The following is a 19,017-nucleotide window of genomic DNA, read 5'->3' on the forward strand; positions in this document are numbered from 1 at the left end:
AAAATTAGTTCAACTAAAAAATAGATATATTGTTTCAGGATTTCCTTTCTCTCTTTTTTTTTCCAATTTTTTATTAGGTATTTACTTCATTTACATTTCAAATGCTATCCCCAAAGTCCCCTATACCCTCCTCCTGCCCTGCTTCCCTACCCACCCACTTCCACTTCTTGGCCCTGGCATTCCCCTGCACTGGGGCATATAAAGTTTGCAAGACCAAGGGGCCTCTCTTCCCAATGATGGCCGACTAGTCCATCTTCTGCTACATATGCAGCTAGAGACACGAACTCTGGGGGTACTGGTTAGTTCATATTGTTGTTCCACCTATAGGGTTGCAGGCCCCTTTCTTTCTCTCTTAAAAGATAGTTGGCAAGGTGGCTCAGAAAATCAAAGTGATAAGTTGCAAGAGCTTGACAACAAGACTTGACCCACAGTGGAAACAGAATGAGTCCTCAAAAGCTATGCCCTGACCTCCATCTGCTCTCCTACTCACTCACACAATCATAATAAATACAAATTAAATCTGAAAAGACCATCCTTCCTTAAATACATTCGATGGAGGAAGACACCCAATGTCAACCTCTGGCCTCTACACAAATATGTGTAAGTATACTCACATCTACGCATGTACACACACATCATAAATGTCTAAAATTATAACTAAAGTTTATAAATAAAATGAAAGCAACAATAAAGAAATAGCTAACAATATTTCACTCTGATATATTCTGAATTGTAAAGTCTGGTCAAGAACTGTTCACAATTTAAAACTTTATACACACTATTTTTTAGAAGTGGCTTGTGTTTAGGTATCATAATGCACATCCTACTGTGGTACTTGTAACTTTGTTACTTAGCACATGAGCACATGCTAGTGGAAAGGAATACACATCCTAATTTTGGAATTTTCCAAAGAAATGTTGGCATGCCCTTAAGTTTGTAGAATCTCTAAATAGAAAGAATTTAATAACAGTAAAAACAAAAAGAAATTAGAGTTTGCTATAAGAAAGACATGAGACTCATGCATCTTTGGCAAACTAACTTTGGGTCAATAGAGTTTTGGGGAAAGCTTTGGCTTTTATTACTGTCTCTGTTGACCTTAACTATATAAAATTAACTATGTATAATATTATGTGCAACTATTACAAAGAAATAGTAATGAATACTAGGTTCATTTTCATAAGTAACTCAGGAGACTGTGGTCCTTAGAAGTGTGACTTTAGGTGCAAGACCTACTTGGGGACAAGTCTAACTCTGACACAGTTGAGATGTAATGTCTTATAATCTTGGGCAAGTCACTGAGTCACTGAACCTCAAGGTCCTTATCTGTAAGATTAACATCTCTCTCACTGGATGAACTGCTTGCTGGAAGAAAGAAAGCACAGTGCCTGTCCCATTGGTTTCCACTGCTGCCTCATCATCTATGTTGACCCTTGAGTAACAGTGTCCATGTGCTTCATGTACTTTTTTGAAAGAAAACTCTGAAAGCCTTGACATTTTTCCCATTTAAAATGGCTGCATGATAAATTTTTAAAACTTTTATTCTATTGACACTGTTTATGTTGTGGGTTTAGTTTAATGCATGCATTATGGGTTCCCAAAATTACATGAGAGTTCTGCACATGAGACACTAAGGGTCCATGCCCCCAGTTGGATCTTATTGGCAAATAGTTACCAGCGGCCAACAGCTGGGCAGGAAGACAGAGGTGGAACTTTAGGATTCATGGTCAAGGGGACCAAGGAGGGGGAGAACTGCCATGCAGAGGAAGCAGAAAGATCAGGTGTGAGAAGTACAAGACAGAGAGACAGTCAACATGCAGGAGTTGGGGATTGTGGCTCAGGGTTGCTACAGTCCTGGGTCTGGTGCCACCAAAATGGAATATGGGTTTTAGTAAGAAATAATTCAGGAATTTTGGAAGGAAGAGTATATTAGTCACAGAGAGGTTTGGAAGTGCCCAGCCATTGAGCTGCTTAAGGCATATAAAACATAAGGGTGTGTGTGTGTGTGTGTGTGTGTGTGTGTGTGTGTGTGTGTGTGTGTGTTTCATTTGAGAACCCAGCATATTGGAATGGGTAGGGAAGAACTTGCTCTGCTGTTACTGGGAGTGTAGAACAGATTAATCACTACTGCAACAGTTTATATTACCAGAAAGGGGCCCCCACCCATGTTATAAAGGAGGGGATTGGTATAGAAGTATGGGAAGAGAAGGTATAGTGCTTGTCTTGGGCCATTTAAGCCTTGAGCATTTCAGCATCCTTGGATGTGGGAATGGTATACATTACCATATCTTTTTGGCTGTTTTTCTTCCCTTCATCCTCCCTTTTCCTTTCTTGCTTGGGCATGAGTATAACAGATAATGAGATGAAGGCATTTCCCCCCTTTAAATTGGATCATCCCTGGCAGATACAGGTGTAACACAAATGCTCCTACCCGCTTTTCCCTGCTTATTTATTCTTGCAACACAATGGAAGGGGATGGGATAGAGGAAAGGTGCTTTCAAGACCTTTCGCTTCAGAGTGATGAAGTTGACTGGGAAATCTCCTCTGCTGCTCTGACACTGTAATCGCTTTCTGGCCTCGACTCTAGTCTGTTTCCTGGAGGCACCTGAATGTCACACCATCTCTTTCTTTCTTTCCAGATGTGCCTGATCATGAGAGGGCAGGAGGCAGCTCAACATGGTTCCAGGATTTTGTGGGTCATGAAAACCCACATAGAATCTGGTCTGTGTTACTCCCAGTGGGAGGTATAGATCTTCAGACCTGGGGAAGAATGTCATTTTCACAAGGTCCTGTGAACAAAACATGTAAAAACTCAGCAGATGGCAAGCTGAGGAGCTATTCCCCACTGTTTATCAAGTCCTCAAGGAGCAGGGTTGTGGGGGAAAGTGTGAGGGCATTTTAACGCCTCTCTAACACTTGTTAATGTCCCTTTATAATAAAGTGAAAAGACTGTTGGGCTCTCAGCAGGCACCAGTCCCTTCCTAGAAGTTAATAAGCTCTATTTCCTATATTTCATGAGATTCATCTTCATTGTTAGCCTCCATTTATGGCAAGGGGTTCTATTTTTCCATTTACTGAAGTAACTGCAACTTTCCTTGCATTTGAGAAAATATAAGAATGAGACTTGTATGAGAGAAACACAGCAAGTAAACAGAGGTGTGCTATACTTGGGGCATAAATATACACAGTGGAGAAAGAAGCTTCGGGGAGTTCCCCACAATGTACTCACAGCTCTCTAGGGCTCAGTTCCAAAGGAGATCCACCTTCCGTGAAGCCAGATGGCTCGGTGTGTTGGCTCATGAGTCTCTTGAATCTACAAAGCCTAGCTCTGCAGATAGTGGTGAGGAACTTTAGACATCAGTGTTGTGTGAGAAGGGACCGTCTGTTCTTCCTCCAGGGAAAGGTTAATTTGGTGGTTTGGATAGGCATGGTCCCAATAGACTCATGGGTCTGAATGCCTGGTCCTTAGCTCTATTAAGAGGTGTAGCCTTCTTGGATCAGGTGTGACCTTGTTGAAAGTGTGTCGCTCTGGGGGCAGGCTATGAGGACACCTATGCTCAAGCTATGCCCAGTGTGTCACATAATCTCTCTTTGCTGCCTATGCATCAAGAAGTAGAACTCTCAGCTCCATCTCTAGCACCATGTCTGCCTGCACGCTGTCATATTTCCTGCCATGATGATAATGGGCTAAACCTCTGAATTGTAAGCCAGTCCTAATGAAATATTTTCCTTTATAAGGGTTGTATGGCTATGGTGTCTCTTCACAGCAATAAAACCCTAACTAAGACAGATAGCATGGAGATAAGATTTTAGAGCTTAGGCAAGCTGGGTTGGCTTGCCCACAAAGCAGAGGTTAGTGTGTTCCTGGACTCAAATCCAAGTTCTGATTTCTCTCCACTAGGTCTCATGGTCAAACAGTACATCCTTTGTGTTGTATTTTCCTATCTGTAAAATGGGCTAATAATAGAACCTTTAGGGCTGTTGTGAAGTTGGGGGAAATGCTGAAAACATAATTCATGATAAGCACTCAATAAATATTAGGTACTATTATTATGTCAACATCATCACTACCACCTTCGGTAACCTTTTCTCAATTTCGTTTTTCTTGTAAAATCAGGCTGGTCCTATCTGACTCTAAAGGTTACTTGGACATGATAGATGAGGCATACATTTCAACTCCCAGCTATTCTCTGATCAGGACTCCTAAACTGCAGGTCTGTGACCTGTGTCACAGATGGGAATTTCCGTACAGATACCTGTCTCTGCCTCTGCTAGTCCTGGATTCACTATGGATGCTTGCTGACCACAGCCATTAGAGCAAATTTGAATATTATTTGTTTGGAACTGCTCCCCTACCTTATGATGGAGTTCTAAGTCCAGGCAAGCCCACTGAAGCAGGCTATGCATAAGAGTTCTTTTGAGTAACATATTCCATTGGTAGCACGGGTAAATTCCTCCCTTTCATTTGAGGTACATGAATCTTCAGTAGTTAGGTCTGTCTTTAACCATTGTTCCTTATTGTGGCTAAAGTCATGAGCATTTGTTTAAAGTTAGTCATGAGATATAGCTGTCCCACTTTCCTGTCCTTGTTTATCTTCTATCGATCTAAGCTAATCACTTAATTAGCCCAGAGAAGAAGACTTCTGTGCTGTTAAATAACTCTAAAACCCTGCTGGAGATGCTCCAGTGGCCTGATTGGATTTAACTTGCAGCTCATTGCCTCCAGACTAAATTATGTTAAATGCAGGACCTGAATTCTGCACCGAGAAGATCTGGGGCAGGAATCAACTCACACTAGTGGTTTTTCAAAATATGGGTTCTGACCTACTAGAACCAGCATCAAAAGCATGCAGTCTCTGGCCTGGAATTGTGCTTGGACAGCTAAAGGGAATGGCTCGCTATCAGGTCTTTGTTTGCTTGCTTAACAGGGTCAGTACTTGGTGTTCTGATTTGTTACCAACTGTATTCCTTTGCTTTCTGTTGCTGTGATAAAACACTAATCAAAATCATCTTGGGGAGGAAAGGGTTTATCTCATCTCACACTTCCAGGTCATGATCGATTATTGAGAGAAGCCAAGGCAGCGACTGAAGGCAGGAAGTAGAAACTGAAGAAAGAAAATGGAGAAATATTGCTCAGTGGCCTGCTTCCAGGCTTGTGTGCAGCCACTGTTCTAGATAGCCCAGGATCACTTACCTAGGCATGGGACTGTCTACAGTGAGCTGGCCTCTCCTATATCCACTCACAGTCAAGAAAACCCCCCCAAGACAATCTGATAAAGCAAGTCTTAAATTGAGATTCCTTCTCCTCAGTTTCTTCACGTTCACAACCAAGATTAGCCATCTCAAGATCCACCTTGTTTTGTAGAACAGGGTCTTTCACTGAGACCCAGGGCTTGCTAGCTAAGTCTAGCTGGCTAGCAGATGAGCCTGTCTCTGTCTCCTCAGTGTCTGCACTGTAGGTGGGTCCTAACGTATCTGGCGTTTTCATGTGCATTCTGGGACTCAAACCCTAACACTTGATCAGCTGAGTCGTCCTGCCAACTCCAACCTCCGCAGCTCTGACAAGCAAGCACACTTGAGGATGCAGATTGAGGCTGAAGTTTGAGAATCACAGCTTTCATGATGCATCTCTAGCTCACAAACTGGTTTTTGTGATCTAGCTTTTCTGGCAAAGAGAAGAAAATAAGAAAAGAGGAGGAGAGAGGAACAAAGGAGGGAGGAGAAATCATAAAGAGGCTCAAAGTTCTTTGAATACTACCATAATATTAGAAGGCTGGAGCAAAATTGGGCAGCAGTCCAGGAAAATCTTGGTAGTTTTCAGAAGATTCCCACAAGAAAGATATGCTGAGTGTTCCTAGTGAATGTTCATTATACTGACAAAAAAAAATGAGTCTTGGTAACCCCAAACTGAGTTAAGTTCTTACTGAGAACCTATGTATGCTTATTGAGCCTAGCCAATGGAGAAAAGTGGAGAACTCTCCTGTGGGATATAGACAGTGTCCTGTCCCCTCCTCCTCCATTTTGAGAAAGAGTTCAGCTTAGGGGAAAGAGGGCAGCTTCTTATGAGGACCATGCATTCTTATCATGTAATTAAAGCAAGTCACAAAGTCTTCAAGCCTCAGCTTCTTTATCTATAAAAAGGGACTATTACGTTCTTGTGCATGGTTTTGCCTACCTTTGTAAGCAATGTTTTGTGAAGATTGCTTGCATTAATGTTTTGACAATTTCTAGACTAATGCTGCCATGAGAATGTTCTGAAAGCAGTGTTTATTGTATGATCATACAGACAACGAAGAAGGATGTGATAGACAAAAGCAGATTCCAGCACATCTCTCAAATGCCTGGTGTGGTATCTATAGTCTTGCTTGATCTTTTCAGTTCCCTTATCTTTGTAGTTCATAGACTGTTGGCACTACTGGGAACAAAACACAGTCAATGAAGCAGCTCCTAAACAACACACATTCCTGTCTCATAGTTCTGAAGGCATAGAGTCCAAGATCCTCGTGCTCAAAGATGGCATGTTCAATGATGTCACACTTTTGGATCATAGATGGCACTGTGTACTCACAGGTGCGAAAGGGGCAGACAGCCCTATGGGTATTCTCCATGAGAGACTGTGCCTTCATGATGTAATCACTTCCCAAAGGCACTGCCTCAGCCTAATTCTACCACACTGTTTCAATATATGAATTTGGGGGTCGGGTGGAGTATAAAATTACAGTTTCACAATGTTCCCAGAATCAGGCAAAGACTGAAGCGGGGACCCTCTTGGAAAAGGCAGAGACAAAGTAAAACTTTGCAGGGTTTTGGTAGCACAGACAACATGGAAAACCAAACCATGACTCGCAGGATGATTCAGCTAATTGTTCCCTGTGACTAAGTGCTTATTCACAAGTGCTTCAGAGTCAGTGGGTGTAGAAGAGAATTTACTGTGGAGGCAAGGAACAAGCTTTCAGGCCCTTTTGATACAAAAGTCAAAGAGAGAGGCATTTAAGCTCCCCCGTAGAAGAAGGGTTGTTTTTAAGGCTTTTGTTTCACTGACCAATTAGCAACCATATAGCTGGGGTATTTCTGGGCATCTTCCCATTCCCTCTCATTCCCTGGCATTGTATCCACTGAGAACATCCCGTCCAGATCACAAAGCTTCTAACGTCCAGCTCAGAGAGGAACTGCATGGTTTAGGCTTGAGGACTGAAGAGTTTTCCACTCAAGAGGCACTGTCAGTCACGGTCAATGGCTGGCTACTCACTACTTTGGCAAAGACAGAAGAAGATTTTAAACAAGGCACATTGAGTCATACCTAGTCTGCTATACAAGAGCAGAGGCAGTCCAGCACCAAACACCCTAAGTAGTAGGTTGAATAGTGTGGGCTTTAGAAGATAAGTCCATTTCAAATTTTTGAAACCAGTGAATGTACCCTTATGGAGCCTTTGTAGATGGAAGGAAGCTAAGGTATTCTTATGATGGTGCTAGAATAGCCATGTGGCTATAAATCCAAGAGATGTGTTCTAAGCTGCACACATGCAGAGAGAGAGGAGAAAAATATGAGAGCAAGACTGGCAATGAGATCAAGCATCGTCATCATCATCATCATCATCATCAGCAGCAGCAGCAGCAGCAGCAGCAGTAGAAGCAGCAGCCACACCAGCAGGAGACTGGTATGGAGCAGGACTTCACCTATAGCCAGAGTAGGGGCTAATACTGTCTCAAATTGTGTTAGAGAAAAATTGATAGGTGTAAGCCACCTATGTTCTGCAGTCACAAGACACTAAAGTGCCACATGTTGGTGAGGGTACAGGCTTGGAATGGCCAATAAGCCAAAGGAGGTCTCAAAGAGGATTTGTGTTGAAAAGAAAACATGGTTTTCAGACATCTGTTTCCATGTTACCATTTCCCTGTGTAAAGTCTAACCCCCTTCTATGACACTTCGGAGCAAAGAGCCTGTGCCATAACTCCTCCCATAAAGAATGTAGGAAGATGGAGAAGGGTACAATTTCTAGGTGGTTCCTGAGAGCTTTCTCTGCTCCATTCCCTTACATTTCCACTACTGCAGGTGGGACTGGAAATAGCTCCATCAGTAAAGAGCCTGCCACATCAGCAAGAAGATCTGCATTTGATCCCATGGAAAAAGTGGGACATGATAATCTGTGCCTATAATTCAAGCACTTGGAGAAGTAGAGACAGGTAGATTCCTGGGTTTTGCTGGATGTCTTGCCTAGCATAACCAGTGAGCCCCAGGTTCCAGGATGACCCTGTCTTAAAAGAACTAGCAAAATGGCTCATCACGTAAAAGTGCTATCTGTGAGTTCTGACAACCAAAATTTTATTCCCAGAGCACACATAGTAGAAGAACTAACTCCTGAAAGTTATTTTCTGACTTCCACAAATATACCAAGGCAAATAGGCATGCACGCACATAGATGTGCATGCATGTGTGTTCACGTGTGCCCATGCACACACACACACACACACACACACACACACACACACACACACACTAGATAGATAGATAGATAGATAGATAGATAGATAGATAGATAAACAAACAAATAAAAGGAAATTATCAAAACCACAAACCAATGCACAAACCAAGCAGCACGCTGTGTCCCCTTGTTTCTCAGAGCTACTCTGGCCATCTTGAAGTCCTTCAACTTCACTTTTATGCATCAATGGCAAGAAAATCTGACCAAGGAAAGGTTCCTGTGCTGTTATCTTTCCTACCCAATGATATACTTCCAACCAATCACCCCTCTACTATAGCCAACCTTGGACTCACAGGAAACACACTAGCTCCCAGAAAGCAACTTCCTCATTTATACTGTTTGGGGACCCCCAAAATATCAATGTTTAAGATTTCCAGAATACCAGATAAATATTTTAGCAACCACTTTATTTTCATTTAGGCTAAGGGACAGTTTGGAAATGTTACTATTCAAAGTACATAACTGAGGAACTATGGCAGGCTGTCAATGCTACTGTTTGGGAAGCTAGCCTGTCTGTCATCGTGATGGAAGCATAACACTAGTGGCTTCCACACATGCAATAAAATTCTTTGTACAAGGCTGTGGGATCGTGGGGTGCAATAAAGAGTGGTTAGCTTCATTTCCAATGTCGCAGATTCCAGAAGAATGAGGTCCATTTTCTTATGCCTTGGGAATCGTTTGAGTTACTCTCATGCCTGGAAATGACAAAACATAAAAATGGACATTTAGTTTGAACCAGTAGCATTTCTGCTGAGGCATAGCAATAAATAAAATAGAAGTTTGTTTACCTTTAATCCGTTGGATTGCCATTAACATTTTATGGGAGATGATATTGAGGTATGGGCAAGCTATGTGCAATAAATGGTTCCCAACCTTTTGATGCCTAGACTTATTCTTTGGGTCTAGGTACTTTCTTTGTCTTTTGCCCATCACCCATATTACCAAAGGTCAGCTGCAAGGACTCTTAAGATTCCACATCAGCAATTCAAAGCTTTTACACACAGGGAACCAATTCAGCCTGTATGTGCTATATAAGGAGAACATGCCAAACATTACTGTTGTCTAAACTATCTGCTGAACTTAAGAACACAGACTTCTGGACTCTGTCCCCCATATTCTGACTGAGCAGGTCTATGGAGAGGGCCAGGAATCTATTTCAAAACAAGCTTTGGCGGTGACTGAAGACAATGGCACCTGGATTTAGGGACTCATTAAAGCACTGTACGGCTGACAGAATCAGCTTCACATACTTGAAGCACACTGGGCTAGATATCCTAAGGACATGTTCCAGACTTTAAACATTTCCACTAAGATGGTTAGACTTCTCCTCCTTATCGTATCTTATCTAGCAAGAAAATAAGAAAATTTCTTGATGGTATAGTGTAGTGGTTTAGATCTAAGTCCACTTGACCATGGAAATGCACTTCACCTCTGTACCTGCCTTCTTTGTTGCAGCCTTAACCCATCTAAGCCTCAATAATTGGCCTCAGTAAAAAGGGTGTGGCCAGCAACTGGGAATGCAGCATCCCATAGCTGGAAGCAGAGGCAGAAATGGGAAGACGTTATGAGCTGTATCTCATAAAATCGGGGGAAGACTGGAGGAAAGGTGCTAAGAGAATTGAGCCACTATTATACATGTGATAAATGAAAAGATTTTGAGAAACACTGTCACAAGTCACAGACTTCTCTGGTGTTTCTATTCTTAAACCCTTTTATTTATGTATATGTATGTGTCTATGTAACTATACATTGCATGTGTGTGCAAGTGCCTGAAGAGGCTAGAAAATGGCGCTGGATCCTGTGGATTTGGAGTTGCAGGCAGTTTTGAGTAGCTGATGTGGGTGCTGGGAACTGAGCTCAGGTCCTCTAGAAGAGCAGCAAGTGATCATAACTTCTGACTTATGGCTCCAAACCCTTCCTCTGTGTTTTTAAGAAATCCCATAAGAGAGTTGATTTTGCTTTCTATGTCTGGCTTGCCATTGGTGAGTTTGAGTTCTGAACAGAAGATTCAGACCTGGGATACTTGGAAATGATGAGCTAGCTCTCTGTTTATTTCAAGGGTTCTATTTAAGGCTGTTTTGACTTTAGATCCATTCAAACTCACCTGGGTGAAGATGTAAACATTGGCCATTGGCATATGGAGAATTTTTGTGAGTTTAGAAACCCATTTTCTGCAAGTTGGTACAAAGTCAGAGAGCACAGGGTGACACAGGTTTATTTAATGATCATGACACAGAGGCAGAGTCACTCGTAACGTGGACCAGAGTTCTCTCCTCTGAGCACAGGGCTGTACCATATAGAAGGTGGGAGAGCAGGGTATTTGAGCCCAAGTATCCTCCAGAGATGGGTCTCGTCCTAGTCTCAAATGACCCTGAGATCATTTTCTGCTGTTCCTAGCACTACTTGGCTTGTCTGGAAATGTGGGTCATCTTCTAAACATTCATCACAGACTTCATCCTTGAACCATTATTGACTTTGAGTCAGAGGCACCTGTGCTGGACTGAAAATGAGTGTGCCCTCGCTCTTCTTCTGCCTTGCCTGTCTATGACAGATTTATGTCCTAGAAGTTTCTATCAGTTTTATTTTTGGACATTGTAGCCCATGTTACTTCCACCACCTGTCTTTCTCAATCCAGCTCTGTAACCTGAGTTTGCTCTATCTATTTCTACACAGGGCCCTTTGTCAGCCCACTCTCACCACTTCTATAACACATCTTTCACACAGCCTTAGCACCCACATGTCCATCTGGCTTCTCAACACTCTGTCTATGGTAGTTTCATTTCCATAGCTGGTCTGGAGCATCATAGAAAGCAGTGTCTACCTTTCATGCCCCAAACACTAGGTAGGATTGAAGGAGAGATGTGTCCAAAATTTTGTTGTGCAGGGGAGTGAGGTGAGCATACTGAATAGGGGCTGCAGAGACTACATAAAACACCCCCAGATGTGCCTAGGGTATTACAATGCTCCCTCATGGCAGGTCTGCCTCTCTTGTCTTCACGACCATGTTTTTTGCCATCTTTGCAGGCACTAAAGAGTCAGCACTCAGTATCCAGTGAAAGCTATGCCTCTACAATGCAGAGTGCAGCTGGTGGCATGCCCATCTCTCCATGTCTTAATGGACCTAACACAGCAAGCATGCTCATCTTCAGGTCTACAGTTTCCTCTCATGTCACAGCTACCACTGACATTAGAGGGTTTGTTTGTTTGTTTGTTTGTTTTTGAGACAGGGTTTCTCTATGTAGCCCTGGTTGTCCTGGAACTCACTCTGTAGACCAGGCTGGCCTTGAATGCAGAAATCTGTGTGCCTCTGCCTCCCAAGTACTGGGAATAAAGGTGTGCCCCACCACTGTACAGCAATCACAAGGAGTGAGGTGAGTGGGCTTCTATAATCAGGGACCTCAGCAGCCATGCATGCCCCACCTCAATGTTCAACTCTGTCTAGGTTCTTAATAGACAGTGGCAGGTTAACTATCCTCTCTCTAGAATATGCTAATATGCTTGAGAAATGATGGGGGTGGTGGTGGTATTATACTGTCAGATACACATTCTTCAAGGTCATGAAAGGTTAAAAAAAAAAAAGACTTTCCATTGCTTTGCATAGTAGGAGAGAGATTTGGAGAAGGGAGCTTTGGATTTAGAAGAGAAATTAAAATGCTGCAAAGAAGACCAGCATCAAAGTTTTCAGGAAAGACTACAGAAACCTTTGCATCCATCTTTCCCTGAAACCCACAGGAAAGCCTTCAACCTTTCCCTGTGTTCTGTTGTATGATTCAATGAGCACAGGTAACATTCATGGATGTCATTGAATTCTCCCTCTGAACTGAGCCCCACTGACTTTTTGAATGTGAAATTATCAACATGTTGCCCCATTTTCCATTACTTTATGTAATGGGATCCTAAGATAAGAAATGTATGCAGCTGAAAGGTGTATTTGGGCTAAAAGATTTGGAGAATCTGTCTGGGATCAGTTGGTCCTCTTGCTTGGACTCATGAGAGTGAGACCACATGGTGAACTAGAAGCAGAAAGAAAAAAAAAAAAAAAAAGACTAGAATCTCATGAAAACCCAGTGAACCAAAGACAGCTCAGAGCACTTTATTCTTTAAGGGTCCATCACTTCCATGTAATGCCAAGTTTGGGCTTCAAGTCTCCAGCCCCTAGGACTTTAGTGGACATTCTAGATCCCAATGGTACATTCATTAAGCTCCAGAACCCCTTTCTCCATTCCCTCAGAGTACATAGAAGGCAGCGTCTTTTTACCAGGTGTACCAAGGAGGTTATTTTCTCCTACTTCAACCCCTTTTATCTTCAGTCCAGGGGATGTCCTCTTCTACATAGAAGCTGAGATGACATGTCTGTATCTCTCTCCTGTAGGTATGCCCGGGTGGAAGCTTCCCATAGGCAAAATACCCTGATAGTGTATAAAGGGATGCTTGGACCATAGAGACTGGCTGGCCTTTCCTCTCTTTACAGTAGTGCTTCCAGACTTGCTTGCCCATTAGGATCACCTGGGGAGGTGAAAACAGTTCTGTACCAGGTCCCTTCTGACTGATCTTGATCTAGAGAATGTAGAAATCATGGACCTGTGGACAGAGATCACTAGACTTGATGGTGACAAGGTCCTCACCCATCTCCCTATGCTTTTGTTCTAAAATGTGTTCAGATAGCAGCAGCATGGTTCAGCCACTCAAGACAGAATTTACACAGAGTATCTGTCTTCCTCTCTCACACTGATAGGAGCCACTGCTGTCTTTGCAGGTAGTGACCCTTGCTCATGGGGATTAATGATATGGTATGTTTTCATTGCTCTGTGTGTGTGTGTGAGAGAGAGAGAGAGAGAGAGAGAGAGAGAGAGAGAGAGATCTTAGCAGTCCCTATTTCAGGCTGTCCAGTGAGCCATTCAGGTGTCCCTACATGTTTTCCCCATCTGTGCCTCCCTGTGCTGAGATTACAGGTGTATGCCATGACACCTAGATTTTTATGGGTGCTGGGGATGCAAACTCAGGCCCTCATGATTGCACTGCAAGCCATCTCCCCAGGACCAGAACTGGTATGAAAATTAGGGAACAACATTTACCAATGACACAGCCTGGAGAGGTTTACCCAAAACCTATTTAACAATCCTCTTCTTTTAAAAGACTTAGCTCCCAGCAGGCTAGTGGGGCAGGCAGAGTAGCTACAGAACTGCATTCTGCTCACACCAAAGTATGGTGAGCAATTTTCGAAGGCCAGGGCCCTCTGACCTCTCTTCTTCAGCTTTTCCTTAATAAACTGGCCTTTAAAACTTATACGACAAAAGCCACTGGTAGCAATGTGTTAAAGTAAGTGGGTAAAGGAAAAGCTGATGGAGAGATGGCAAGGATCAGGGAGCCTCTCTGATTAGTATCTCTGAGACAATGCAATTATATTTCATTTCCTTCGATAGGAAGGGGTTAGCCCAGGTTCACTTGCAGAAGCCCTGCAGTGTGAGTGTGAAATCTGGAGAGTAGGGCAACTTCCAAGCATGCTGGCAGACTTCAAATTACTTCTCTGTAGCATGTTTCACATGCTGATTAATAACAGCACTTCCTGAGAAGTCCAGGGACTAATTAACTTTCTATTCAACAGGGTGCATTTCCCAGTCTGCAGCATCAATGAAAGCAGAATGCAACCTAGAATGCAACCCTGTCTACCACAGGGTCAAGCCTCTCAGAAATTAGGGTGGAGACAGTTGTTCTCTGGCAAGGCTGGGCCTCACTCACCTCTGCTTAGACAGTGAACATGGACTCGAAAAAGCAAACTCTAAGAATTGGAAAGACTGGAGAAAAACAAGCCGGAAGCTTGGAGCTCTGAGCTACATACTCCGGTATGTGAGGGGTTGTCTCTTCTGTAAATTAAATGGTGTCTGCTTTGAGCTTGGCAGTGGGATTAGGAAACAGAACAGGCTGAGGAACCCGCATCCCAGCTTGGACACTTCCTGCTACATACTATAGATAGGCGCCAAGGCTCTGCTGGCTGCTTGCTGTGCTTCTAACCATTTCCCTATGTCTGCAGCATGCCCAGCAGGGACTTTCCCTGAAAGAACCATTCTTTTCTTTGGGCATATGGAGAACAGACGTTATTTGTCTCCAAATCTTCTGCTGATATCACACCTTTCTGCAACCCAGTCAAAATGAAAGAAGGATTACTTTCTATTCACTTGTATCTTGCAGGAGATAAACTAATTTTGAGAAATTCTCTACAACTGGAAACACTTTCAGATGCTGCAAATGGGCAAAGATGAAGCTAAACGCCATCGTGCTTTGTCATTTACTTTCTGTGACAGCTTCTTCCCATGTTGCTTTGTGAGGGTGGCCTTCTTTCAGCTCAGTCTTTAGAGCTAACTCACGTTCTTCTGTTATAATGGCATTTAGAGCCAAGCATGGAAGAGTCTACCTTTGATAATTAATGGCTCCAAGAGTCTGCTAAGCATGTCATTTAATTAATGGCACTTGTGTCTGGAGTGTATACAATGCTGGAGCTGAATAGCAGGCACGATTGCTGTAGCGGGTAGGCACCCACTCAAGAATTGTTGCACAGTTTATAAGGCTTTAGCACTTTTAGCTGACTAATGGGTTAAAGTGCCCACCCCCTTTCTTCTTCATCATTTAAGAGAACTGGTGTTAGTGAAATTATGTTCTTTTTCCTTGTGAGTACAGATTTTAACCCAAATAAATCTTCAGACTAATGGATAACAACGTATTACCTTAGAGCAGGACATTTCAACAAAATCCAAAAGATGAACCTTAAGTGGTTGATGTTTAGTGTGAGTTTAGTGGTCAGGGAAGTTCTGATCTATCTCAATTACTCACAAGTCAATTGGTCCACGTTGCAAATGAGTCCATCTTGGAATCAAAAGCTGAAGGGATGAGGGAACTAGAAAGATAGCTCAGTGGTTAAGGGTGTTTCTTGTTCTTGCCATGAACCTAAGTTCTGTTCTGATCATCCACACTGGACAGCTCGTCACCACCTATAACCCCAGATGCAGGGCATCCAATAACATCTGGCCTCTGAGCTCACATCTCCACACATAAATTCTTTTTAAGAGAAAATGCTTATTTTTTTAATAGGGTGTGGGGGTTGAAAACTGGAGTAAAACATGAATGAACAGAGACTATTTCACACCTACACCTCCTGAGACTCTAGTCTCTGAACTGTAGATAGACTACGGTAAAGCAATAATCAAAATAGGGGCATTACTGTTGGTGGTATCAGTCCTAGGAGAGAGAATTGATTGCCCTCTTTTGGGAACCCGAGGTTTATTTCCCCTCAAGATTCCAACACTATCTCAAGGTTATAAAAGTTCAAGAAGTAACCTGCACCAATCTATAGGGAAAGAGACCAGGACCATAACCAGCATTAGGCCGTATTTCCTGCTACTGGGCCCCACTCCCTTAGTCAAGGAAGACTGGAGTTAAAAGGTGAAGGGGATAGGGACATTACCTTAGACTGGGCACTTGGGAAACACCTATATAAGCAGGAGATATTTGGGCCTCATCTAGAATGGAGGAAAGAAGGAATGGAAACTATTCTAGTAGGAAGAGTGCCCAAGCTACATTGAACCATGGGGCAGGTTAGTGTTTGATGTGATTCTATACCAGCAAGAAGGAAGAAGATTAGGAAAAATATTGTGGAAACTGCCATGGGGTATGAAATAGGACTCATGTTATCTCTCCCTGGTTTGCTCTTCAGGTTGATGGGAGACCATGACCTTGTTTTCTATTGAAGGATCATGATCTTAACTTTATTTTCTGTTTTAATGCATTCTTTCTATGGTGTGACCTTGGGGAACCTAGAGGATACAGATATTTATTTTAAGAGGCAGACTTAACAGCTTACATATGATAGTCTATGTAAAGAAATGGTATTTTTTAATTGCAGAATTCTGAAATTCAATCTTACCCAGAATGAGGGAATTCTTAGACTTTTTTTCAGAAAATGCTTTTCTTATAAATTCTTGTACTATTTCAAAGTTCTATGGAGTCCCCCTCTTTTAAAACATTAAAGGAGTTGAAGCTAACCATACATGAGCTCTGGAGAAATTCCTGAATAGACAACAGATCTTCAGGTAAAGTAAGGAAGATTTTCATGAGAATACTGGGGTACTGGACAACTTTAGACCCTAGGCATGGTCCTCACATAAACAGATAATTCAAAAATCTTCAGAAGCCAGGAAGAGATGAGGTAATACAGTGAGAATAGCTCCTCAGAGCTCTGCAGAGACAAGGCTGGACCTTTCTAGAAAGTTCCTTTCTGGGAGCTGTGACTCAGTTTCATTGTTTCCAATTAGAAGAGGATTTGGATACCAGCATGTGCTTTGATTTCTTTAAGGCAAAATCACACCAGCAATTTGCAGCTCTAAATGCCAACAGCTCAAAATTTTGCCTCTTTGGAGCAAGATGCAGAGCTTTAGGGAAACTGGGAAGAGCATCTAATTGCATTCAGTGTCATTTTTTTGCCTGTCTTAAAGGAGTGCAAATGATCTGCCGGTTTTTATAGACCTTCTTGACCTAAAGATATCTGCTGGCAAAAAGAATCTTCTGTTGAGCTCTTTTAATGCTTAATTATTACATGATCTATCATCTAAAGCACTGACTCCCACTCTTTGAAAAAAATTAAATACCCATTAAAATTCATTGGCTAATTCTAGATCATAAAGTGGCTCTGGGCGGGTATGTGATGGGGGTTTTAGGGGAGCAGAGGGAGGTAGATATACATGACTAATAAAATGTAAATGGGTTTATGATATGATCAATGTCTGACATCAGTTAGATCAGAGTTGTGGTGGACAATGTACTAGTGATTTACCCAGGGTCCATGTACATACTTTCATGTTCTAGTGGTCACCCTCCTCCTTGAGATCCACCATCAGCTCTAATGGGGAAGGATAGCTACTGTGTTTGGCTTGAAGTGAGTTCTTAGCAAATAGTTTATGATTGCATTATCAAGCCTCCCATTTAAAATTACCACTGAGGAAATAGCAATTTATTCTCTTGATATAGTTCGGATCCTTTTATGACAAGCAACATGTCCCAATGTCAATTTTTCCTCTGGATGAAAAGTGACATAGCACCATTTTAACAGTACTGGACCTCCCTTCTTGGTCCTATCTTGGCTCCTATCACTGTGGAGGATTCTGCTGTCTCTGGTTTCTCCCAATGATGAATTGGAAACTTCTGGAAGCCTGAAGTTATAAACATCCTAGTTGAAAGCTTCTGGCTACATATTAATGCATAACTGTGAAGGGGAGGTCTCTAATTGATTGTGCTGGGGTTATATGCTATGACAAGTTCTTCATATGGAATTCATAGTTCCCAAATGAAACATCTGCCATGTTCCATTCCATTCCTATTCTCTGATTAAATCTTTCAATGATCTTCCACATGTTTTCTAAGAAACAATGGCAGATTCTCTAAGACCCTCTGTTTAACTGAAGGATCTTGAATGGAGCCCCATGGGTGTCCTTGCTGACTCAAGAAAGCAGTATCTAATGGATTGTCATCAATATTGACTAGCTATGGTTTATTCCTGGTTATATGATGAAGTGTGAGTTTTCAAGTTCATAATTGGAGACTTGAGACAGCATTAAGTCCGTAGCAAATGGCTGTGATGGCTGGCTAAAGTGACATACAGGAAGCCTCCAGCATGGGAATCATCAAATGCTTTGTTCCTGAAGTTAGTGAAGAAGTAAGAAAAAAGTGTATCTTGTTGCTCTGCTTCATTGGATAACTCCAGCTGTCATTTAGCTAGAAATCTTTAGAGTCAGGTGTTTTTCCAAAGACATAGCAACTGTGTTGTAAAGGCTAAACACCTGATCCAAAGTTAGATAAACTGAACCTTGAATTTCAAGAGTTCTGAGAAAAATCACAGACACTGCTCGCTTCCATCCCTGCCCCTGAAAGCCCAGGAAAACTGGAGAGTCTCTGAGAGGTCTGAGATTAAGTCTACGAAGTGCTTAGAACAGGTTGCTCATAATAAGCCCTTCTTGCATAGCATCACTACAAGTTATTACTACTAATAAAGTACTCTCTCCACAGTGGTCTCTACTATTCACTTTAAAAAATAATACTGGGGTCGCCAGTGTAGTTTCTTAAAGTCAGGGAGGATGGTGATCAGGTGGGGTGGTCAACACTACATGTTTTAGGAATGCATCTGCAAAGATGCTATGTAACAGTTCCTCTCTTGTTCTGACTTATGCCTACATGCAACAACTGAGTATCCTGCCAGCAATTAGACAATACAGTGAAGTCTAGCTCTTCGTTTTCCTCCCTGTTTATTGCTGTTGTTATTTTCTCACTTATCTGATTGTTTTTGCTTCTTCTATTTCTTGAACTATAATACACACAGAGAGAAAAACTACAGACAGCTCATATCTGGCTTACAGAATTAATACAAAACAAGATGAAATACATATCTTCCTACCACCCATGTCAAGAAATGGAACATTGCCGGCCTGCCCCCACCTTCCTCAGATCATATTGCCCCTTCCCTTCCCTTCCCTTCCCTTCCCTTCCCTTCCCT

At 42.3% G+C, this 19,017-nt stretch overlaps 1 protein-coding gene across 4 annotated transcripts in view; it reads right to left on the reverse strand.

Annotated features, from left to right (window-relative positions):
• Window positions 1–8,868: 8,868 nt before the first annotated feature.
• The window catches only part of Fhit (fragile histidine triad diadenosine triphosphatase), a 1,532,796-nt gene continuing 1,522,647 nt past the window's right edge, over window positions 8,869–19,017 (reverse strand). For 2 of the 4 annotated variants that reach the window (XM_029541579.1, XM_029541578.1), the window contains one exon: window positions 8,884–9,175. In XM_029541579.1, coding sequence (XP_029397439.1) covers window positions 9,170–9,175 — 6 coding nt within the window. In that variant the 3' untranslated portion in view covers window positions 8,884–9,169. Of the gene's footprint in view, window positions 9,176–19,017 lie in introns of all 4 variants that reach the window. The other 2 variants (XM_021203702.1, XM_021203701.2) reach the window with 2 other exon arrangements.

Source organism: Mus pahari, chromosome 8 (genome assembly GCF_900095145.1).
Source record: "Mus pahari chromosome 8, PAHARI_EIJ_v1.1, whole genome shotgun sequence".
Classification (NCBI taxonomy): Eukaryota; Metazoa; Chordata; class Mammalia; order Rodentia; family Muridae; genus Mus; species Mus pahari.